This window comes from Sceloporus occidentalis, unplaced genomic scaffold, assembly GCF_023333645.1.
Source record: "Sceloporus occidentalis isolate IW3139 unplaced genomic scaffold, rSceOcc1.0.p SCAF_4, whole genome shotgun sequence".
NCBI classification, from domain to species: domain Eukaryota; kingdom Metazoa; phylum Chordata; class Lepidosauria; order Squamata; family Phrynosomatidae; genus Sceloporus; species Sceloporus occidentalis.
Window position 1 is genome coordinate 42,109,833 of NW_028316984.1, and position 25,806 is coordinate 42,135,638.

Genomic DNA, 25,806 nt, shown 5'->3' on the forward strand with positions numbered 1-25,806 from the left:
ATTCTGTGAGATTAATTGTGTGGAGAAATAGTGACCAACCTAATAGTGATGAAGTTGGTTACCAACCTAGCAGTTAACAACTTGGCTGCCCCCTGAGGTTTCACAGCAAGCTATGGACTTGATCTTGAGTCTCCTTAGTATACTGTTAAACCCTAACACTTGAACTTTGGCATCATATATTTCAGGCCTCATTGAACCCACTGACAAGCCAGTGTCAGTAAATGTAAAAGTTTCAGGGTATATACCCACCACCATTCCTTTCTCTAGGATTTTTTTTTAAAGAAAATAAAAACACAGTTGGAAATTATGAAAGGAAGTTAAATTCCTCAGTTTAAGCCAAAGTAGTTTTACACTGGAGTTTTGGTTTAGTATTGGCTACTGGTTTAACTGGTTTTTAAATTAAATTGTATGAGCATGCCAAGTTATTGACCTCCCGGTGGGTACCTGGAGAAATGGATAGTTATGTGGTTAACTTCCCCCAAAAATCTGCTCTCAAATCCTTTAAGGGATCTGAGGTAAAGTTTGTTATACAGTGGGCTCTTGGTATCTGATAAGATTTGATTTTCACACACACACACACACACACACACACACACACCCCAAAATCTGTGGATACCAAAATCTGTGGATGCTTGAGTGCCATTAAATGCAATGGCAAAATAAAATAGTGTCACTTCTATAAAATGGCAAAATCAAGGTTGTGTTTAGGAATTTATTTATATTTTGAATATTTTCAAGCAATGGATGCTTGACTCCATGATTAAAGAATCTGTGGATAGGTCAACTGCACTCCATGTGAAAGGGAAAAGAAGGTAGCCAAATATTTATTCATGAACCACTTTGTTAATAATTATTTTAATACTTACTTGTAATAGTTCCTTGTCTACATGCCAAAATTTGAAACATATCTGCCTCCCCCCTCCTTCCTCTTTTATTCCTTGGGGGGGAAATTACTTTGGAGGGAGTCATATTGCTACCCATTTAGTTCTTCTTCTTGTAGGTTGCTTGGTCTTGTCAAAAAATAGCGCACCAACAGTCTTAATAGCTTCACAACCACATGATTCATGTGTTCAATAAAACTGAGGTTATCCAGAAATGAAACACTGATCTGCAGCCTCAGTTTTAGATCTGCAGGAATGGGAAAGAAAATAATAAAGATAAGGATGGAGAAAGAAAGAAAGAAAGAAAGAAAGAAAGAAAGAAAGAAAGAACAAACAGAAATAAATCTCACATAGGAAATTAAGCATTGTGGGAACTGTCCAGTGCCACTGGCAACAACCAATTATTCTTATCTAAATGGAGCAAGTAATACAGTTTTATGATTTAAATAATATTTATCTGAGAGTTTCCTTGGATGTAGAGATAAAGAATCTCTGATCACTAACCATAATTGTTGGCAAGAATGTCTACTGTACAAGGCATTTGATACGTAAAACATATATTTTAAATCAATCTTTCTGGAGCTCATAGAGCACATTGGGAGCTGAATATTGTTTTAAGAAAATCGTCAGATGCTGAAGTGGACAATTGTCAGGAGTTGTGTAAGAAAGCCACATACACACGAAACCTTCAATTGTTTACTTTTTTAATAAACTTTTTTGGAATGTTCAAAACTAAAAATATCTCCCATGCCTTTCTAGACGGTTGTTGAGTCCTCCAGTGAATGGGTTTTTGCCTTTTCTCTCAGCATGGCACCATGATTCAACTTTCTGCTTCAGAGAAAACTGAAGCATGCTTGACTAGCCACTGCAGGTGGCTGGTTGAGCCTTGCTTTAGTTCCCCCTGAAACAGGGTGCAATTCTTGGCACCAAGAAAAGGTACAGATCCCTCAACAGAAGCAAATTGGGAGGTGTTTTTTTTCTCCATTTTTCCTTAGCCTTCTCTTTGTCTTTAATAAGTCGGAAGTTTCTGTATCTTTTCTAGGTGGGCATTTTGGCACTTCTTTGCAGCATGTAGTTGTTGTCTCTTGTATCATGGGGAGGCTGTTCTGCATTGCTTTCCCCACCTTTCCTCTTGCTCCTTGTTCTCTTCTCCCCATCATTAAGCCCCCAGTGAGCTCCTGCAGAGGTTTGCCTTCAAATTTCCATCACAGTTGTTTGGTTGAGATCATCCTGCTAAAATTTTGCAGGAACTTTTGTATGCTCTCAGGATCCAGGAGGGCAAGTTGGGGAGCCTCAGGGGCTAGGGTACATGCCTGGTGTAAGCCTTGTGCAAAACATACATTGTTAACTTGCAGGTGTCATTTAAAAAAAAAGACTCACCATTTTTATTAGAATTCAAACATCTGAGGAAGTAGGCTGAAGTCTATGAAAGCTCTTGCTACCAACTTTCTTCTTTCAGTTAGTCTCAAAGTTGCTACAAGATCCCTTGGCATACTCCAACTTCCTCCTCTAAGGAGGAGGAAGACCACTTCAGTAGATCTAGGGATCAGTTTTCACTCCCTCACCTGTACCTCCTGCAGACCATATCACTGTAAAAAACACTCTTCCATGGCCTCAATCCCACTATCTATTGAATCGGATTCAAATTGATTCAAACTGGTTCAAACGTCCCTGGTTCCCACTAAATTTGAATCACTGAAGCAATTCCGAGAAGGGGGCCATGCTCTAGACCCATTTAAACCATGCCATTTTGATGCTCATTTTTTCTGCTTCTTTTTTGATTAATTGGTTTATTTTGCAATAACTCAAATTCAGCCCAAGTGTGAACCAAGTCGAATCTGCTCCCTGTGATGTAGGTGAAGGTGGGCTTGCCTCTCTTCCCAAGCTTCCTGGGGAGCCCTAACCTATTCCCAAGCTTCCTGGGAGGCTGCTGCAATGGCCATCACTGTTGCTGCCACCGCTTCCCTAACCCCCATTTCTTCCTCCCAGGGGTTCCACTCTGTACTCACTGGGGAGTCCCCTGAACAACCCCAGGGGACAGGTGGTGACGAGGCACCGATGGTCCGGCCTCCCTCTCCAGGAGAATGCCATTGGTCCCCCTTTGCCGAGCTGCTGTGTTCCTGCCTTCCACAGCCATATGTCTCGCCCACACCATGAAGGATCAGGCGCAGGGAGGGAACCTCTGCCACTGCAGCCTCTTGCCCCTTCCCTGGCCCCTTGCTCTGTACTGGGAGAGTCGGGGTTTGACTGGGAGAAAAGGAGCTGCTTTGATCGGTGCAAATGTGTGAACCACGCTCTGCTGCTGAACCGATTCATCAATTCTGATCAGAAACCAAATGTACTGTAATTGGGAATGAGGCCCCCGTTATTTAAATAAAATTAAAGAGGTGGGCAACAAAACAGAAGTGGCCGCAACATCTGCATATTTTTTGGCAAAGAAAGACTGGGGATTTTGCTTGAGAGGGGAGTTGCTCTGGAGGAGGGTGTTTTAGGATGTTTATTCCTAAAACACATTCCTTCTCTGGCTGTTGAGTAGGGTCCATAGGATCTGGGTGAGTGCAAAACCTGGAAGGGAACTACCTGTTATCCATCTGTGGTCTAAAGGATTTTGTGGCGCTGAGAGTGAACCTTCTATAAAAATGAACAAATATACTCGACTCTGTATATACTCGACTATAATGTGACCTCGTGTATAAGGGTAAGTTCGGGAGCCAGAATTATGGATTTTGATAGGGCCTGTGGACACATTGAGGGTAAAACCTAGGGGCATGTAACAAAGGAGCTAAAGAATGAAGCAAAGAAAAGCAATGCCAAAAAATTCCATCAGGCATCACTGTTTGTGCTCACACTAAAAGCTGGGATGGATGAGTGAGTAGGGGTCAGTGGTTCTGGGAGAGATTACACCAGGGGGTGGTTCTTTTTTAAATACGAATTAAAGTATAGTGCTTACATTAACCTATGGATATGTAGCCTCAGTTTTTTGGGGTCAATTTTCAAAATTTTCTAGACTTATACATGAATTAATACAGTAAGCACACTATTTTCTACCATAAGCAGCTGTAATGTTGCAAAAGTAGCTGAGGATTACAAACTCCAGATCCCAGCTAAATTGGGCAGAAGTAGGCCGTCATGAAAAGAAGTGACTAGAGTTGAAAAGGCAGAGCACGTGCACCTCTCACAAGATTTGGTTTGAATCACAGTTTGTTCAGCTTGACTAATTTTGGAGCTGCTTGTTTCTACTCAGGTCCAAATCCATATCTTAATTTAGAAGTTCAGTTCATTTTGTCTGCCCATATCTGCCATTAGACATCAACAAAAGACAATTAACCCTTTTTTTCTGTACGTAGATAGATCTTGTAGCACCTTTGAGACTAACTGAAATTGGCAGCATGAGCTTTTGTAGACTTCAGTCTACTTCCTCAAATGCATTTAGTCTACTTCCTCAGATCCAAATGGATCTGAGGAAGTAGACTGAAGTCTATGAAAGCTCATGCTGCAAATTTCTTTCTTTCTGTTAGTCTCAAAGGTGCTACAAGATCACTCGTATGTACTGATTCTACAGACTAACATGGCTATATCACTGAATTCTTTTTTCTGTTTATCAAAACTGTAGAGATGAAATCTGATCATTTTCAGAAAAATAGTTACAAAGTATTCTATTCTCTCTTCCCCCCCCCCCCCCCCGACTTCACGTAGTCCCAGAAGCTCCAAGTAGCTTAGCTAACAGTCAGGAATTCTGGGAGCTGAAGTCCAAAAAATCTGGAAGACCAAAGTTTGGAAACCACTGCAAGTTTAGGGTATCTATTCTATGCACCTTAACATTTTTTCATTTTTTTTTTTAAAGGGATGAATTGCTAGTTACTTTTTAAATACCATAGTAGACTTGAATAGTTGTCCCTTCCAAGGGATTCAAGTGTGCCAAGTTTCTGAAAAATAGGTCAGTAAGCTGAAACTGAATCCCAATAAGATTAAGGCTTTGTGGATTGGAGGTTCTCAAGTCTAGGAATGGATAAGCAACCTACTCTGGAAAGGGTTGCACTCCCCGAAGAGTTAGGTGCAAACCATAATATAAAAAACATATGAAACACAACATTTAAGATCAAATTGGTCCAAGTGGACTCCATGGCACAGAGTGCTTGGGGCCAGCTCAGTCAGGTGTGCCAGCTATGGCCTTTCCTGGATAGGAATCCTTTACCCATGCATTGGCAACTTTCTGATTACATGGAGCTGTCCTTGAAGATGACTCAGAAGCTACAGCTAGAGCAGAATGTAGCAATGAGATTGTTAACTGGATTATCAGACAGACAAGATGTAACACAGGTATTAAAGGACCTGCATTGGAAGGGCAACATAAGAAAATATTATTATGCATGATTATAGTGGCAATGTTTGTCTATGCAAAGAATTAAAAAACTGAATTTATACCCATATTTGATGATTGACTTATTAAATTGTTGGCTATGATACAAATGAATAAATGAAATACAGTGATTAAATAAATACAAAGAAATGGGAAGCACTAATAAAATACTGGAAAGAGAAATGGGGTGATAAGATTATAATAGATTGAAAACATTAAGTTAATTAAACTTAATACTTCTGTAATAAGATTTAAGTAAGAAGAGTTACAAAAAGAGGTAGAGATATGATTTATTAGATATGTAGAAAGAAATTTGATATATAAAATTTAGCAGAAGATAATTGCTTGGTTTTGAGGAAAGTAAAGGGAATGTTGGAAAGATATACAGTATATCTTTTTTATTTATTTATTTATTTATTTATTTATTTATTTATTTATTTATTTATTTATTTTAAGGAAAAGGGAATTTGTTGAAAAGATATGAGTGTCTATAAATAGTGTAGTGATGGTTGAAAGATGTACAAGTGACTATAAAAATAAATATGGAACTGCATTTGCTGCCAATTCACTTCCAGGCTGAATTCAGGAAGCTCATGATGACATTTAATGCCCTGAATAGCTTGGGACCTTGACATCTGAAGCGCACCTCTCCCTTTTTATACCTGCTCAAGAATTGAGGTATGCTGGGAATATCTTTCTTTTTGCCCCTCCAGTGGGGGAAATATGAAGTGGGAGGACATGGGAGAGAGATTCTTATATGTGGCAACCAGATTGTTGAATGCCCTCCTCTTGGAGGTCTGACTGGAGCCAACACTCGGGTTTTGTTTTGGTGCCAAGCCAAAAAATGGCTTTTTATTAAAAATTTCAAGGACAATTTTTTTTAAAGTGTGTGTGCACATGTTTTTAAACTAGTTTTAACTGTTGGTTTTAAATTGATCTTAACTGTTGTTGTGTTTAATATGTTTTTATATTGTCCAAATTATGGTTTTAATCTGAAAATATTTTAGATTATTTGAATTGTGTGCTGCTGCAATATCCTGTGATGAAGGGTGGGATAGAAGCATTTTGATAAATAAAACAAATACAAGCAGCAAAATTCGTAAAAGTGTGATTAAAAAGTCCAAAAAAATCACTGGTAGAAATATTAGTTTAAAAATTACAGATTGATCAAATACAGCAATTCCGTTACCCTCCAGATCAAATGCTGAAATAGCAGGTTCATGATCAAGGGGCAAAATACAAGTTAAGGGAGGTCAAACAAGCCTGCCAGGGAGACCACGGGGGACATCTTTTCAAAACATGTTTTTCTTGGGACAGTTTTGTGACTATGAAAGTATCCTTGCATCAACATTTCAATAAACTGGTTTGTCACAAAGCTAATGAGAGTTTCCAGCAATCTGTGCAATTGTGGCATTTGATACCATATGTGGAAATCAATCTTCTTCTCCTTTCTATCCTAATGTTTTCAAGGTTCGTCTGTCTTATTTTGGACAAACATGTTGTGATGTGACTGCACTCTAGCAACCTTTTTTTTTAAAATCTTTTTTGGATGTACCATAATGAGAGGAATCTATTGACAGCAGAAGCATTCTTGTTTCACCCAGTGGTCATGATAAGATATCTTGGATTCCTTTTTTCTCACGAGGAAAATATTTCATATTCCACAACTATTTGAAGATCTGACATTACCCAAATAACAAGGTAGGATGCATTTTTACTCTGCACTTTTACTCTTTGGTCTTCAGCTAAATATCGTTTTTGTGAAGTTGTATTCAGGTTCTCCTTTTTTCACTGACACAAACCTTGCTGGATTTCCTGGTGCCGCCAGCTGCAGTACTTTAGAGGATTTGCATCTTACATCCATTTAAACTTCACATCTGGTCTGACTTATTCACAGATTCCACCTTTGTTCTCTTTCCCATTAATTGGCTTATCCCCCCCCCCCACTAGTCTCAGCACAGATTTGGGTCTTCTGCCCACCCTTCATACCATGCCTTTCCTGAGCAACAAAAGTACTTCCAGCAGGGTGGCCTGAGAAAGGAAGCACATCCTTGAGCTGCCCTATTAAGGATTAGACATTTAGTGATAGTATCAGGACTGTCTATGCCAAAGCACAGTTGCACTCTAGGTGTGACTCAAAGGTGGGTTCAGAGAAGGGCAAGAAGGATGGTAAGAGGTATAGATGACATAACATATGAAGAAAGTTGAAGGTTTGAAAGAGCTGGGAATGTTCAGGATGCTGAAGAGAAGACTGAGTGAAGACAAGACATGATTGCATTCTTTAGATACTGCAAGGTGGATTACATAGAGGAGACTGCAGATTGATCTGAAGTTCCAACAGGGTAGATTTTGATTGGACATTAGGAGGAACTTAGTTTCTTAAAAATAATGTTTTATTGATAGTTTTCAAAACACTTCTACAAATACATGAAAGGAGAAAGAAGAAAAGTTGAAGCATAAAAGTTAAAGATAAAAGAGTAGCCGAAAAAAGGAAAGAAAAACTTTTCTTCTTCCATTACTATACCTATAATTATCTTTTTATAATTCTTGTCAAACATATAAATCATTACATCATGTCACATTGTGATAGTTAATATTCCATTTTCAAATCTTGATGCTAAGAAGTACTTACTTTGTTAAATGATATTAATCCTCACTACTTCAAAGTATAAACCCTTTTTGTTTTATATTATGTATAAATCCAAGTATTTCTGTCACATTTTATATTACAAGACCCTTCAAAATCATTACCGTTACCAAGTCATTACCAAATCCAATCATTGCCTCATATCTGTAACCATTTCATAACCTATCCTAGCTCATAACCAAACATTATTTTTTTCAATTTCATTTTAAATTTAAACATCACCCAGCCAATCCATGGCTCCCCTGTCTTTTCAAAATCCATTCCTTGCCTCTTATTAACATTTCCAAATTTTTCCCATTTGCTGTTTTAAACTATTTATCATGAGTCAGAGAAGTTTATTGCACAGCCCCTAAAACGGGCCCAGTGTGTTCTAAACGTGAACGCGTGCAGGCGCGCAGGGAACGGGATGGGGCCAAGAACCCCATTTTATCGCACGCTGGAATGCCACCTTTGCTGCAGGGCTTTCCAGTTGTGTCCTCGTTCCGTTCCAGAGAGCACCATTTCTGGGAACTGTTTCTAAGTGTCCCCAGAAATGGTGCCCTCTGGAACAGAACGGGGACGCAAATGGAATGCCCGGCGGCAAAGGCAGCATTCCATTGTGTAATAAAATGGGGTTCTTGGCCCCATCCTGTTCTGTACGCGCCCACGCGCGTTCACATTTAGAATGCACTGAGCCCGTTTTAGGGGCCGTGTGATAAACTCCAGAATATCTTCCTTTTTCATCTTTCAGACCCTTCAGTCTTGCAATCTAATCCTTTCATTAAATCAACTTTCAGATTTAAGGAACATCTTCACAGTGAGAGCAGTTCAGCAATGGAACCTGTTGCCTAGAGAGGTAGTGGGGTCTCCTTCTCTGGATATCTTCAAATAAATGCTGGACATCTACCTTCTGGGGATGCTCCAGCTGATGTCACTGCTTTGAGCAGGGAGTTGGACTTGACGACCCACTAGGCCCCTTCCAACTCTGTGGTTCTATTCTATTTCAAATAGTCATAATTAGAGTATTATTTTGTAAAAGCTTGGCACACCCTCAGAGATGTGTGGATCACTCTGGTTTCCAGAACTCTTGGTGTTTATATATGTCTTCTTAAGGTGCATTCAGACTGATTAAAAAGTCCTGAAAGCCCCAGATTTTGTTCCTATTCTTTCAAATTTTATTTTGGAGTGCCGAACACATTTTGTTTATCCTGGAATGTTTTCTGTGAGCTCCCAGTATGATCACACACTTTTTATACCAATTCCCCAGACTGGTTTATTTTAATCCAGTATAAAATTGGAAAGAATAGGAAGAAAATTCAAGATTTTTCATTGAGTCTGAACGCACCTTCAGGCAGTGATGTAGACTTCAGGTCACTTCAGTGGCTCAACTTGTACATGAATTGGCAATAAATTATGCATTGACTTGAATAGAATCACAACTTACATATCTTTAGTGACAAATGGGCTGGCATCATTCACTTCAAGCAGCAGGCAAGACCTGCCTCCAGGCTGCCCCCTAGGAGCCCTGCTGGCACAGTGGTTAAATGCCAGTACTGCAGCCACTCACTCAAAACCATAAGGTTGCAAGTTCAATACCAGCAAAAAGGCTCAAGCTCAACTCAGGCTTGCATCCTTCTGAGGTCGCTAGAATGAGTACCCAGATTGTTGGGGGCAATTAGCTTTCAGTTGTAAACCACTTACACACTGTTAGTTCAGTATGAAGTGGTGTATAAATGAAGCTGGTTGTTGTTGTTGTTGTTGTTGTTGCAGGGCGTATTTCTTGGAGGAGAAGAGCAAATGTGTTACACAATTAGCTTTTAGGTAGAAGGATCCTTCTAAAGCTTTTGAAAAGGTTTTGTAAAGTTCCTCTGATGTGCAGTGGGACAGGCTGCCAAGCAGACCTCAACCCCGCCTCAAGCACATTGCCTAATGCATTTGCTGTTCCCTCTGAGAAACATGCCCCACTTTCTTTTTTTTCCCTGTTAAAAGTTGGCTGCTAGACATGAGACTCATCATGAGACTTGACTTGAAAATATCTTTCCAGGATTTGAGACTACACTTGAGACTTGAAACAAAAGACTTGAATACATCACTGACCTCAGGTGTCTTCATAGATGTCAGTGGCTGTTCTGCATCTGACTTGCTGGACCTTTAAAAGAGGAGGTTGACCTTGACAATTGCCATGGTGACTTCTGGGAATCACTTTCCTTGATTCTAAAGTAGACATCTGCTTTGTAGCAATTAAAGAAGGGAAAGCTGATTGTTTTGTGCAAAGAAATCCATCCCATGATAAGTCCTACTTAATTTTTAAAAATATATTTTAGGCTTGTTGTTATTGATGGATGCAGTAGCATCTGAATGTTTTCCTGACTTTCTTTTGTTTTCTTTCCTCCCTCACCCCCCCCCCTCTTTTTTTCCTGCAGGTCCTTCTTATGCCATAGGCAAAACATAATTTAAATGTGCAGGATGAAAAAATGGCACAGGCACTGCTGGTACCACCAGGACCTGACAGCTTCCGCTATTTTACTAGAGAATCTCTTGCGGCTATTGAAAAACGTTGTGCAGAGGAGAAAGCAAAAAAGCCCAAGCAGGATCATTCAGATGCTGATGATGAACATGGGCCAAAACCAAATAGTGACTTGGAAGCAGGAAAATCACTTCCATTTATATATGGAGACATTCCTCCAGGAATGGTATCTGAACCTTTGGAGGACCTCGATCCCTATTATAGCAATAAAAAAGTGAGTTTTTGATCAGACTGGCTGGATTTCAGCTGTCCCTGTTAGTTTCTGCAAATGTCTACTATTACATTAATCTCTGTTGTCTTCCCACCGTTTATTGGTATCAGCAAACTGGTCTCTATTTATACTTGGAAACAGTGTGGTAACAATTGGAATTTCACAAAGAAATCTCACTGTGCAGCATTCGTTTATTAACCAAACCCACGAGCTTCTTCTTGTCTGTTCATGCATGGCTGAAGAGGCTAGGGACCTCCTGAAGTCCAGTTCCCTGAAAGTGCCAACTCCAAAGAGCTTCATAGTTTGCACTATTTTTCCTTTCCAAAGTGAGTCATTAGTAGTGGTGAGGTGGAAGAGCTGGTTGTAGATTGACTCACTCACCTGTCAGGTTTCTGCCTGGCAGTCTGGTTGGCAACAGCAGCAAGTAGGAGTGAGGGCAGGAGCGATGACACATGAAGAGAGGCAAATCCACAGAGGTATAGAGAGCTAGGGCATGTGTCTTACCAAGAGACCCTCACAAACCTGAATCTAGCACTTTATTACGGTAATATCTGACCACCCAGCCATCTGTGGTTTGTTTTGGTGATACCTCTGGCAGTGATTGCCTCAGTAGCATAGCTTTGACAGAGGATCTGGCTGATCATAAAACTTCTTGGTGCAATTGGTTGAGCTGCTTTCATCCCTACGGGTTGCTGGCTATCACTGACTGGGCTAATTTCATTTAGCAATCTTTGCTTGCCACTGAGTGAGCCATGCAGATCCTGCATGGGTGCATTGCAGATGGAAGGAGTAAGGGAAAGAAGTATTGTTCTGGTAGTATCTGGGAACAGCAGCTGAAAAGACATAAGTTTCCAAGAGGAGTGTCCAAGAGAATGGAGGGAAGAAGAGGAGGAATATGGGGAAAGGATGACAGATCAAGTATTTATTTATTTATTTATTTATTTATTTATTTATTTATGGTATTTATACCCTGCTCTTCAGCCCTAGGCCAAAATGTATGCCTTGGTTTCAAGAAACCAATTAAATCTTTTGGTTACATGCATCTAGCATTTCTACACTCATTTATATTTAACATAGCAATCTGATCGATTTCTTTTGATGTACTCTTTCCTCCAGTACCAAAGTTATGCAAAACTTGGATCCAGTCTCTGTTAATGAAACAAGGGAGTTGTCCAGGCAGCCAAAGAGGAGGTTTCAAGACAAGGTCAGCCAGGTAGCTAGAGTGTGAGGCTAGAATTAAGGAGCTGGTCAGAATGGCTGTTGTACCAGCAAGGGCAGGCATCAACTGAAGGGCTTTAACCTGGTCCTGGGGCTCCTTTTCTTGGTGGTGCATTGCTGAACCTGTTAAGAATCTTTCTTTGGAAGTAGTACTGACAACAGGAAGACCTTGCCCTCCCCACAGGGTGGACTCCCTCTGTTTCTAATGCTTGCTTTTTCTTGGGATTATTACTGCCATTGTTCGGGGGTTAAAAGCAGAAAGCAATTAACACACAGCTGCTATTGAAATTTCAGTAGGGGGAACCTTTAAGGTTCACATCACAAATTCTGTGCCACCTAGCTCTTGCAGGTGCTGCATTCTGCAGTGGAATTCTTTCCCTGACACTGTGGCCAAAGGTATGGGTCCCACTGAATCAGCATTCTCCTACAATGATAGCCATTCTGAGGCAGGCTCTGAGAATTGGTAGGACATGACATTTGAACTGACACTAATAAGAAGCCACAGCCTCTGTCACTTGTAGAGAAGTAACCTAATTCATAAATATATAGTGGCATGTCACAAAATGGATTTGCTTGTTTATTGAAAGCTTGTTTATTGAAAACTTCATCATGTCCCAAGTCATATCTTTGCTCAGGAGGAGAAAATGTCCCATCATTTGAATCTGATAATGGCTAAGGTATGTATACTTCTCACTGATCTTTCTGGTTTTTGTCAGATTTTTTTAAATATGAGATACTCACATAGCTTGAATTACACTGACAGCAATTATTTCTTTTAGTCCTTGTAATTATTATATGGCTGTTACTATATTAACACAAGTGGAATGTGTTTGAACCCGCTTTCTAAAGATGCCATATTGTGGAACATCAGGAACTGAGATCTTCCATTAAAGTCAGTAGAACAACCAAATTTAGGAAGCACCAATAAATAATGCATTTTTCATTTCTATGCTGTTTTTGTTTTCCAGACCTTCATAGTATTGAATAAAGGGAAGGCGATTTTCCGATTTAGTGCCACGTCTGCCTTGTACATTTTAACTCCTTTCAACCCCCTCAGAAAAATTGCTATTAAAATTTTGGTACATTCATATCCTTTTCAAGTAGCTGATCTTTAAGTACAAGAAATAAAATCTGAAGCAACTTTTTTACAGTGTTGAAACAAATGGCAGTCGTATTTACAAGTACATTTGCTTCCTTGTGCTTTAAAACACATCTAGTGCTCCACTATCAGTTCAGAAGCACCCACTAAATAAACCTGGTTTTGGTGGGAAAGTTCCTACTGAAGAGCTCACAGCATTGCCAATTTCTTATTCTCCCTTTTGATTTTAATGTTAGAAGGTCCACAGTAATATCAGTAGTTTCCCATCCATTCTGCAATGCAATTAAATTCTGTTTTTACATCAGGGTTGAGCAACTAACCTTTGGTGAGGGAACAAATTGCCCACCCACAACTTTCTGCAAACTCCGTGATGTTATAATTTCTTGGACAAAATACCAGATGTACCTTTTTCCCAGCTGGGAAAGAGTTAAAGGAGCAAAGTGCTCTCAAAATTACTGGGTACACTGTCTGAGGGTGGGAAAGTGGATAACCAACTGGAGATAGTGGGGACCCTAACTTGTGGGAAGGGGCTATGGGACGTGTGGGAAGTGTCCGCACCTTTTGTGGACTGGATCCAGATTGTCTGCAAGTCATAGGTTCAGTAGTCAGTGAAGTTTCATCCCAGAAGAACCTGAAACACACTTGGACATTTCCTAAATGGTGGCATTGGGATATTTGAATACACATAGGAGTGGGATTTGAGGAACTGAGGAAAGGAAGTTATTGATGAGGCATAGAAAGGGGCATTCAATCTTCTTAATATTTCTAGTGGGAGATACTTTTGTTTAGCTTGTGAATAACATTTTCTCTGGAGTACATGTGTTATCTCAGAAGGTAAAACTTTGACTAAAACATTAGCTTTAAAAATATACAATTAAAGATACTGGCTGTCGTTGCCAACTGAGTGATAACCAACCACTGCCACATTGCAGAATTAATGCAGTTTGACACCACTTTAATTGCCATGGCTCCATCCTATGAAATCCTGGAATTTGCAGTTTTTGTGGCACCAGAGTTCTCTAACAGAGAAGGCTAAATATTTCACAATACTAAAAAAATCAGAATTCCATAGTATGGAACCATGGCAGTTAAAATGGTGTCAAACTGTATTCATTCTGCAGTGTTACTGCAGCCACTGAATAAAAGAGTCTCAATTTAGAATATAGTAAGAGAACATAAATGCTGGATTTACTTCTGATAACATAACTTATGCCACAATTTTATAGTTGATTTGACATGTAAACATAATGTATACTATACTGTCCTCACTCTCACATATGTCACCAGTTTGCAGGCAGATAGAGATCTGAGGACTGACACAGTCGCTGCGGCAGCTTCCATAGTATTTGAAGCTACATCTGAGGATTTAAAAACAAGCAAACATAGATGAGTCTTTTTATTTTATACATATTTTATACGTATAAAATAAACACACACACATTTGTTTTCTTGCAACAAATTAAGATGGCTCCTCTTTTGGAATTTTAACCTTTGGTTATTATGTTCAACTTGTATGGATTCACTGAAAGTGGTTATTAAAATAGGTGCTGTCGTTTGTTTTACAACACAGTAGCTGACTCAATGCCTAACATTCCTTGACTGAATTTTACATTATTCAGCATGCTTATTATGTGCACAATTTTGACCAACTGTGTATTTATGACCATGAGCAACCCTCCAGATTGGACAAAGAATGTAGAGTAAGTCATTTTAAAAAAGTTATTGTCTATTTTAGCCTGATGCTATTTTAGTTATGGATTTTGTTCAGCTGTTTTGAATGCTGGTTTGTGTATTTTCTGTCTCTTTCCCCTCCTCCTCTTCAGTGAATATCATATATGAAAACATATATTGCATGAGTATTTGCGTGTTGTCATTACATTTTTGCTTTCTTCCATGGAAAGCTAGGCAACATACCTAGGTTTCATCAGCATTCTTCTAGGTTTTGGCTAGATTAAAGCTCTAACTAGTCAAGATAATTCATATGATCTAATTAACAGGTGAGATTATTTTACTAATTAGTAATTAATTAATTAGTTATCAGTTAATAATCAATTGGCAAATGCATGAATGGATTTAAAACGCAAATCATAAACTTGATGGGGAAGTTTAGCCCTTAACTTTGTACTGTCTTACTGACCCTTTTCTCCTGATCCTATTCTTCTCTGTTGCACAAATGGAAACCATTTGCTGTTGCAGATGGTATAGGGAGCCCAATCCAGAGAACAAAAGGTTAAGTCTCCGCACCACCACTGGCTTTCCATGACTGGATCCCAATCTTTCCACCTTCAAATTACTTTTAGCAAATAACAGCTGCTAATTATGTGGGTGGTGTTTTGTCTAGTTTGGCCATCAGAGTTGCTTAGCTTCAGCAAAGTTGCTATACAGTACCATATATGTTCAGGCCAAATCCTCAGGAACTAAAGGACTCCAAAATGTTTCTTCATACCTAATAAATGGAGTAGTATATTGGTTTCATTACTGAAATCTTCCACAGGCTTGTGGCCAGGGGCATTATCTTTCAGGATTAGATTCGCTGATGTCATTGAAATTGATTGATTGATTGATTTTCTTCCTTTCTGTAATATAATGTACAGCTTGCTGGCATTCATATTGGTTTCTCTCAGATGTTCCTTCCCTTTGGTTAAGTATTCACTTTTGTTTTGTCCCATGTCATTTAATTCTCTGACACAATTTGCTCAGAGAAAAGGTTCTTGGTCATTTTGAAGATTACTTAAGTGCCACCACTTTAGCCTTTCTTGTGGAAGGGGGTGTGCATGTTTGTGAACATGCATGTCATCCCTGTGTCAATCATCCCCACATGTTCATGTGGGAACAGAATACACACAGCACTGCATATGTTTACATAACTACTTCATTTCCTCTTGGGGAATTGACACTGGCCCTATACAGACAGCCAAAATAAAGCTGCTTCAGGTCACTTTGGAAGTATGGTGTTTCAATGATGCATGCGTCCTAAGAGTCCGGAAGCTGCACCAAAGCTGCACTCCAGTCCTTAGGACTGGAGCGTGGCTTTGGTGCGGCTTCTGGACTCTTAGGACGCATGTATCATTTAAACAGCATACTTCCAAAGTGACTTGAAGCAGCTTTATTTTGGCCTGTCTGTATCAGGCCTATATCGACTATAGTTGATGCAGTCTTTTGTGTCTCCTTTTTTGTGGATGGGAACGTATATTGATTGTTTCAGATTGTTGGCCATCATTTTGTTTCCCATATTTGTAGACATACATTGGTTAACACTAGATTCTGATTTGGCTAACTAGAAATCCAGCATTGATTTTGTTATGTGAATATATTGTGTGGGTTGGGCATCAAAGAGATTGATTTTGTGATGTGTGAAAGATATTTACTGATGGCTGTTTCACAGGTATCATTTTTATACAAGGATATAAATTACTGTAGGAATCGGGTGGAGTGGGAAGACTGTGAAGAACACACACATCTACTTTGCTGCCAGCATACTTATTGAGAGGTTGACTTAACACAATCTACCTTTTGTGGTAGCAACTGTATGATAAAGTACTTTATGTAGCACAACTTTGAATGCTGCCCTGGTGATTTCAGAGGCCAATAAATGTCTGGCATATCACTTTTATATGAGGCCAGTGCGACATCTTATCTGGTCCATTAGATCATATATAGGAAGTGTCAGATCTTTTTGAAAACTGAAAATGTGATCTAATGAGGTTTTTATTTATTTATGTTGTTTTGTTTGCTTTGCTCGGGGAAGTTAGATATGCCTGAAACTAGTGCTTTTATCAGCCACCCATTACAGAAGATTGTCCTGCCAATAGAGATAGTTGGTTAATTCAGTATGACACTCAATATAATGTGTGAACAGTTACCACTGCAATACATGTAATTGTGGAATCTGTTGGAAAGAACTGCGCTGACTCTCCTGAGGTAGAGGTCTGCTTAATTTTTTTTATTTGCATGCTTTTAGGTACACTTTCACTGGAATTTACACGTTTGAATCCCTCATAAAAATTCTTGCAAGGGGCTTTTGTTTAGAAGGTTTTACTTTTCTTCGGGACCCATGGAACTGGCTCGATTTCAGCGTCATTTTGATGGCGTAAGTGATTTAACAATTTTTAAACCTCTTATAAGGGGCATGAAATGAGTGTTAGCTTATGCCAATCCAAGAGACATGTAGAGTTTAATTGCTTTATTAATATACTTTCAATTGATTATATATTAAAATGCATATATCATAAAGTGTATTCTGTACTTTGCTTACCTTTTAGGAATGCTCATTCCATGTCCTGTATTCTGTATGTGCACTGGAATGGAAATCATCTTTTAGTTTCATGCTATTGTTTTAAATTACTGTAGCTTAGCTTTTTAGAACTAAAACGTGAGTTTCTTTTCAGAGAAACTTAATAACTGCAGATGACAATTAGTAAATGTAAATTTTTTAAGGGAATAGGACTGTGAAAGGTGGAATGACCAGTTTGGTCTTTCTGAAAGACCCCAAGCAATTAGCTATACGTTCTGTCTCAATTCTGAATAACTGTGATTTAATTCTACAGGTATGTAACAGAATTTGTAAACCTAGGCAATGTTTCAGCTCTTCGAACTTTCAGAGTATTGAGAGCTTTGAAAACTATTTCTGTAATCCCAGGTAAGAAGTGGAGCAGCTTGATGAAGTACCAGGCCCCTTGTATCTCCAACTGTTTCTTGTGTGATGTCATTGTGTTTGTGTGTGAACTCCCCTATTACAGATATGTGACAGAGTTTGTGGACCTGGGCAATGTCTCAGCGTTGAGAACATTCAGAGTTCTCCGGGCATTGAAAACAATATCAGTCATCCCAGGTGAGAGCTAGAGGTTAAACACAGAGGCTGAATTCTTAGTTCCAATTAAGTAGAGTTCACTTTTTTTTCTAACATTAAGTTTCATTAATCACAGCTCATGTTACTAAAAGGCAGGAATCAGAAGATCCCTTGTCCTTTTGAAAGTAGCATTTATTTTAATTTGCAAAATCTGCCTTTGCGTTTAACAGTTGCATGAGACATCAACAGTATGCACAACCTATGCATTTTATTTTGTTTTGGGGGGTTGCCTTTTTCTTACTGATGCTGCTTTTAAAGAGGACAATTTTTTCCATTTCTCCCACACTCAAAAACCCTGATGCTTTAGCTTTTGTAGTGCCATTTTTTTAGCACTTACTGTTCCAGGCTGCAGTCCTAAACATACTTATTAAAAAGTAAGCTCCACTGAAAGCAGTACTACTTACTTTGGAATAAATCTGGATAGAAATGTTTTGCCCATCAGGTTTGAGGATTATATTGTGACGGGTTCTAAAAAAATAATAGTTTAAATAGACAAAAAAGGACTTTGCTTAATATGCTTAAAAGCATATTAATGAAGGTCAAGATGAACATGGCCTGGTATATTGCTGTCTTCCCTCTTTCTTTAGAGTTGCTTTTTAAAAAAGTAGTACTCTGATTTTTAGAAAGAATTGGAAATGATGGAAATTTACCTTTCAAGGGAAGAAAAACTAGTATGAACGGGGCATTTTTTCATATAATGCTTTTGTTTTGTGCAAGCAATCCATAACGGATAAAAATGTCTTGATTTGCAACAAGATGGTTACATTTTTATGAAATGTACCTAGAGCATTCATAAACAGACAGCTTTTTGCTCTTCATACATTTTCACAAGTGCTGGTGCTGTTTATGAAGTTTTACTTTTTCACAAACACAACGTTGTTTGCTTTTTCTGCACGGCATCATAAATGTGATGGACAAATGTGTGATATATCTTAATATGTCTTTCCATTCTTTTCTGCCTGCAGGCCTGAAGACCATTGTGGGAGCCCTCATTCAGTCTGTGAAGAAGCTGTCAGATGTCATGATCCTGACGGTCTTCTGCCTGAGTGTGTTTGCGCTAATAGGGCTGCAGCTCTTCATGGGCAACTTGAGGCACAAATGCTTGATCTGGCCACCAGACAACTCTACCTTTGAAATAAACATAACTTCCTATTTCAACAGCACACTGGGAGAAAATGGCACCTTTATTAACACAACCGTGAGCACTTTTGACTGGGAGCAATATGTTGAGGATGAAAGTAAGGATGATGAGGATAACCAATATGTGGTGATTGTATTGTTCTTAATGATGATAATAATAGTTACTTGAATTGTGATTAAAATAATAGGTCACGTGTATTAGGAATTCTATCCATTTGGTGGTTCCTTTGCTGGTAGATACAGCAAAATCCTCTGTCAGTGGAAAAAAGAAGGAGGCCATTTTGGATTATTTGCTTTTTCCTTGTAGTCTTCTCCTTCCCCTGGTAGGGTGACAGTTGCATACAACCCTGTGCAATTGAGGAAAAAAAGTAATCTGTAATCCAGGTCAGATTACACTTTTGCCTTTCACTGGGGAATGGCTCATTTTTTAATATAAGTTAAAGTACAGTACTTACATTGACCCATGGATAAGTCGATTCAGGATTTTTTGGGGTCAATTTTTTGACTAAAATTTCTAGACTTATACATGAATAGACACAGTAGGTAGATCAAAACGGTTTAGTATTACTTTAGTCACAACATAGGCTCATATGAATTAGTTACTCAACCATATTCATGCTTATGCAACCATAGCCTAAATATAGCAATTGCACAATTTCCAAAAAAGTTGTTACACATGTGTATGACACCAACAAGATGTAGGATACTGTTTGTAAGAGAAATGGAACAAAATCATTTATTTCATTGAATAAAATACTGAATTAACGAAAACCCTAAGGTACTAAATTAGGGATGCAACATTTCATCAAGGGTGCATCTACACTGAAACAGTGCAGTTTGACACCCCTTTAACTGCCCTGGCTCCATCCTACAAAATCCTGGGATTTGTAGTTTTGTGAGGCACCACTCTTTGTGAGACCTTGTAACACTACAAATGTCAGGATTCCATTCGATAGAGTTACAGCACTTAAAGTGGTGTCAAACTGCCATTTTTCTACAGTGTAGATGTACCCAAGTAATAGATTGCAGTTCATTCCTATGAGTGTCATCTGAAGAGCAAGTCTGTGTTTAATGTGGTTTAGGAATTGAATGGTTTAGGAACTGCAGATTGATATTGATTTTAAAACTTTTGATTATTTTTTAAAATCAGACAGGTGACATACTTCTTTTAATTTTTTATTATTATAAATCCATACAAAAGCCATGGATAGCAAATGGCACCAGACAATTATTCCTCCTCCTCTTTCCTTCACAGGAGGAAATGCCTCTTCTAAGATGGTCACTTAGATTCATCTGATAAGAACAAAACATATTACTCCTAATCAGAAATGTTGTTTACATTCATATTCAAATTTAAGGAAATTTACCTATGAACACTTGAAATTAATGAACTAACACCACTATCTTAAATAGTGGGGCTTACTTCCTGGAGAAATGGACACAAGATTGCTGCTTAAGATGTTTTCTAATCACGTGGCATTCCTAATAAATATATTTTATTGGGGGGAGGGAAAATTGAGTTGTTTATATAGTGTATTGTTTGAATTTTAAATTGTAAGCGGTTGTCTTTGTAATAGAGAAGTGGGATACAAATAAAGCTACTACTACTACTATTATTATTATCAGAACCTTTAGCCTGGGATGAGCAACTGTGGAAGGTTGGGGTGGGGAACATTGTTTGACCTTCAGGGCCCTCTGAAGGTAGCACCCAGCCTCCCCCATGAGAAGAATAAAAAACCCTCAAAATAAGTAGCTTCCATTCTATTTCTGGCATCTAGTTTTGTGTGCTGGAGATGTGGGATTTGTGTCCACCAACCCTGAAAATAGAAATTGTTTCTGGGGGGATGGCAAAACAGCTTTTTGGGAAAGGAACTTTTTTTCAAGGTGGAAGGGCATGTGATTGTGGTGAGAGGACTTGTGGGCCACAAAAAAGGGCTTGAGGAACCACATGTGACATAGAATAATAATAATAATAATAATAATAATAATAGGATTTATTTATATGCCGCCCAATCACTGGGAATCCTGTGTTCACTTTGGACCCCCTCGCTAGCTATTGACAGATCCTCATCCATGCACTTTTTAAGCAAAACTTAGTGATGTTTGTGTGACTTATACAAATATTTTCTTTTGCCTTCATATACTTTGCTTCTACTTGTATATGATCAGACTTTTGTTATCAGCAACAAGAGAAAAATTGTTATTTATTCTTTTTTCCTCCTCCCAATTAGGTAATTTTTATGTTTTGGAAGGACAAAGAGATGCCCTTCTTTGTGGCAACAGCTCAGATGCCGGGTAAGAATTTTACGCAATCTGTTGACTTCCCTACAGATGCATTCAAGCTAGAGAACTCAAAAACTCTGATCCAGAGCTCTATGAACACAAGCCAGGACACAAGGACCTTCAGTGTGAAGGAGTCTCTGTTGAAAGCCTAACACAGAGATCCCTCCTTCATGAGTTGTAGTCATCAGAATTCAGTGTACACACTAGAATGACACTTTACTGAGAATCTTCCCCCCAAGGATTTTTGCTTTAGTTATAAGATTTTGTATTCCATTTTCCCAGTTCATTAGTTGAACAAGTTCAGTCTTCTGACAGTAGCAGGTAGAGACCCAGGGCATTCAGATGTATTCTGACAACATTTTCTCCATGCCATCCTTTTCATCATTATTTGTTTGCTGACCAGACAAAAAGATATTTCTGACTTTCTCATTCTAGAAATATGCCTAGTGCAGACAAGTAATTAAGAATATAGACTGCAAACACTAAAGAGGAACAGAAACACCAAATTAGTCCATTGTAGAAGCATGTCTACAAAATTTGAATCTTATTACAGTATCCTTTAATGCCATTGCTATGGCGAGATCTTTCCTGAAATAATAATTTTTAAAAGATGTATTTCAAGAAATACTTCTTTGAAGTATTGAATTATTTCAAGAAATAATAAAATAATTATGCTAAGATAGACAAGATTTCCTCTCTAAGAGATATTCGCATTATGTTTAATAATTGTGAATATTTAGCCTTGGAAGTAATTGTGCATGTCTCATTACACCAGACGTATAGCAGTGCTATACAGTGCCATCATAGTTCCCATTTCTATGTATGGTTGTAAAAGCTGAAGAGTGAAGAAAACTGATAAGAAGAAGATCAGTTCGTATGAAATGTGGTACTGGAGACGAGTTCTATGGATGCCATGGACTCTTAAAAAGACAAACAAATGGGCTGTGGAACAAATAAGGCCTGAACTATCTTATCTCTAGAAGCCAAGATGACTAAATTGAAACTGTTATACTTTGGTCATTTCATGAGAAGACATGCCTCACTAGAAAACACAGTAATATATAACAGGTTCAGTGGAGGGCCACAGGATAATCAGCATTCCATACGGATAGATTCAGTCAAGGAAGCCATGGCCTTGAGTCTGCAAGATCTCAGTAGGGCTGTTGATGATAAGGGGACTTGGAAGTCTCTCACTCATAGGGTTGGCTATGAATCAGAGTTGATCCAAAGGCAATTAATAAATAACAGTGCTAGTCTGTTGCATTAAAAATTAACAAGAGCCCTATTGTTTATTTTTAGTTTGCATTGTCCAGTGACAGCTACATATTTTTCTGATCAGATGAAAAAATACCACTGAACTAATCCAGAGATTAGAGAAGTTATTTTTTGGGTTTACCACCCCAGATTAGTAATTCTTCCAAGATCTGAACTAATTTTATCAGATAGATTGCATCCCGTATTTATTCATTGCAAGGTAATGATTTGCCAAAATACCCTTACAAAGCATAGTTCTATTTTATTTGTCAATACAAAATCTCATTTCAAAAGTGACCAGACCAAATCAACCAAATCTAGGTCTTACCAGGTTCAGTAAGACTTAACCCTATATGAACAAGCAGAGTCAAATATACCCTTATAGTCCAGGGGTTGGGGGTGACAAAATCATCATATTTTTCTTCATAATTCCAAGTTCTCTATAGTTCTCAAGCATAAGGAGGTGAGAATTGTCATGTAGTATTTTACAGTTCTTGTTCTTTAACATAGGCTGCATCTGCACTGCAGAAATAATCCAGTTTGACACCACGTTAATTGTAAACTACAGTTCCCAGAATTCTGTAGCATTGAGCCATGGCAGTTAAAGTGGTGTCAAACTGAATTATTTCTGCAATGCAGATGCAGCCTTAGTGAAAAATCTGTGTTTTTTTTTTCCTCTGATAGCTTTTGGAGTCAATTCTATTCTTATGGAATTGTGGGGATAACTGAAAAACCATAGGCGTGAGGTGTTTGGGATCATGTGGATTTACCTAATGCTAGTTAGTTATCATAGCTACAGAAGCCTGTTCTATTCTTTTCATGTGATAGTGCAGGATAGAGGCCGACAGTGGTGACCTATGTTTATTTTCTTCATAAACAAATTACTCACATTCAGTAATATCTTCTCAAATGGTGTCAGTGGTCAACAATATCCCACATTGGTTTACAAAACAGACACTTCAGATTAGAATAAAAACACAATTTTGAAAATACCACAGAATGTAAGTGAAAAAAAGATTAAATCATGTCCAATGTGATTTATTTTTTTCATAGTCAATGTCCTGAAGGTTATATGTGTGTAAAAGCTGGTAGAAACCCCAACTATGGCTATACAAGTTTCGATACATTCAGCTGGGCCTTCTTGTCACTCTTTCGGCTGATGACTCAGGACTACTGGGAAAATCTCTATCAATTGGTGAGAATTGTCTTGAGGCATGCTTAGTATGTGTGAAAGCAGAGGGATTTTTTTAAGAGGGAGGGATCATCTGCCTGTCTGATTGTTTAAAAAATCCAGCTACGATCTCATGAAGGAAATCATTGTTATACATATTTCAATATTTATGTGGTCATTGTTACTTTAGAATGTCATGATGAAGGCAGCAGTCTCAATGACACCTGTTTTCCCCCGCCTCATCTAGACTTTACGAGCGGCTGGCAAAACATACATGATCTTTTTTGTTCTGGTAATCTTCTTGGGCTCCTTCTACCTGATCAACTTGATCCTGGCCGTTGTTGCCATGGCCTATGAAGAGCAGAATCAAGCCACAATGGAAGAAGCGGAGCAGAAAGAGGCAGAGTTTCAGCAGATGCTTGAGCAGCTGAAAAAGCAACAAGAAGAAGCTCAGGTATATTTCTTTTGGAATATGTACGTCATTGACTCTTTCAGTCTAGTGAAAAGAACTGAGAGCACTCACAACAGAGCCCCTTACTTATTGGCACTTCATACTTCTTGGTGCTGCTTCTGCATCTACTCAGAGCCTCTCAAGTCTTTTTTTTTTTTTTTTTTGGTCTCTGTAGAAGGTGGCAGGAGCTGGGCAGGATGAAGGAACCTGTAGGCAACAATGTGGGCAGTCGTCATTTCCATCTCACAATACTGTACACAGTGTGGCCAGTTGTAGTTCAGATCTCATGATGCTGCAATTTGGCCAATTATCATTCAAATTTTAGTGGCATAAATAATATCTTTTCAAATTTTATTGTAAGGCCTCCTAGTAGATGAAGCACAAAGGACAAGGAAAGCATCAGGTCTGTTGGGTACCTGCCAAAGCCCACATTCACTGTCAATCACCAACCAACCAAATAACCAAGCAATCATTTTGCATATGGTCAGGGCAGAGTCTTGACTGCTGACTACCAACATTTCCTGATGCTGATCTTTTCTTGCCATTGCTGCCACTGGCCTTCTCCCTCCACCCCACCCTATTCCATGGTCAAGAAGAACGGCAAAAGGGAGTGAGAGGAGGCGAGGATGAAAAGCAGCTGTTGAAACTGCCAGTTCACTTGCCTGCCCTTTTCCTTTGGGGAGCAGAGAAAGTGGGTAACAATAGCAGATAAAACAGATCTGGACACACATGAACACGTAGCAGTTTCACATGTCTACCATTAAAAACGTAGCATGAAGAACCTGCCACCATTCATTCACCTTTTTAAAGTACCATAAGTAACGCATTCCTGCCCCACTTTCTTTTCATTTCAAATTAAGAGAAATTCCTCACTTGTGATAAAGTCCATTGTCTAGCACAGGCTCTTGGGCAGTTGCAGGAGCAGTTCTGCAGTCCCAAGGTTTCCCATAGTCATAGGTCACTGGATATGACCTAACCATATGATATGGGGCCTACCAGTGTGGAAGCAAACATACAACATAGTGCCAGGGATTCTTAAATTGTAGGAAGGAATTTGACTCCAAGTGCAAGAGAGCACTAGATGTTGGTATTAGAGTTTAATACTTTGCACTGGGTATGAGACTTTGGATGTAATAGTGAATTTCTCTGTGATTGTGACTATTGAGATAATGAAACTAATTCTGTTTACCTGGCACTATCACACAACAGACAACAGCAGCTGTGGCAGCAGCATCCGTTGCATCAAGAGACTTCAGCTGCGTGGGTGGATTGGGGGAACTCTTAGAAAGTTCTTCAGAGGCATCTAAATTAAGCACAAAGAGTGCTAAAGAAAGAAGAAACAGACGGAAAAAAAGAAGGCAAAAGGAGCTTGCTGAGGCGGAAGAGAGAGAAGAAGCAGATAAGTTTCCCAAATCTGAATCAGAAGATAGCATCAGAAGGGGAGCTCGCTTGTCCTATGAAAAGAGGACTTCAACTCACCAGGTACAGGTCAAATCCATTTTAAATTATGTAATTCCACTTCCAAGATAGCTTTTCCAGGTATATTTCAGATTACTAAAGTTACTAAGAAAAGAATATTTGTTGTGAGGAGTGTCTTTTTTATGGTGGCACCAGAACATCAGTAGAACTCTCTTCTGGAACAATTCAATTAAGGTATTTTCTTTTGAAAATCAATGATGGCCTTTTTGGTCTGCATCGAGGTATGCAAATAGAAACTGGTTTTATTCTCAATGACA

The 25,806-nt window shown here is 38.8% G+C and overlaps 1 protein-coding gene across 9 annotated transcripts in view; it reads left to right on the forward strand.

Moving 5' to 3' along the window:
- The window catches only part of LOC149313811 (sodium channel protein type 3 subunit alpha), a 94,256-nt gene that overhangs the window by 14,978 nt on the left and 53,472 nt on the right, over positions 1-25,806 (forward strand). For 3 of the 9 annotated variants that reach the window (XM_089519843.1, XM_089519847.1, XM_089519848.1), the window contains exons 2-12: positions 6,712-6,942; positions 10,291-10,608; positions 12,792-12,909; positions 14,532-14,622; positions 16,884-17,012; positions 17,470-17,753; positions 18,737-19,009; positions 21,143-21,206; positions 23,502-23,643; positions 23,867-24,073; positions 25,280-25,552. In XM_089519843.1, coding sequence (XP_089375969.1) covers positions 10,342-10,608; positions 12,792-12,909; positions 14,532-14,622; positions 16,884-17,012; positions 17,470-17,753; positions 18,737-19,009; positions 21,143-21,206; positions 23,502-23,643; positions 23,867-24,073; positions 25,280-25,552 — 1,848 coding nt within the window. In that variant the 5' untranslated portion in view covers positions 6,712-6,942; positions 10,291-10,341. Of the gene's footprint in view, positions 1-5,836; positions 5,920-6,711; positions 6,943-10,024; positions 10,053-10,290; positions 10,609-12,791; positions 12,910-14,531; positions 14,623-16,883; positions 17,013-17,469; positions 17,754-18,736; positions 19,010-21,142; positions 21,207-23,501; positions 23,644-23,866; positions 24,074-25,279; positions 25,553-25,806 lie in introns of those variants that run through there. The other 6 variants (XM_089519850.1, XM_089519851.1, XM_089519849.1 and 3 more) reach the window with 4 other exon arrangements.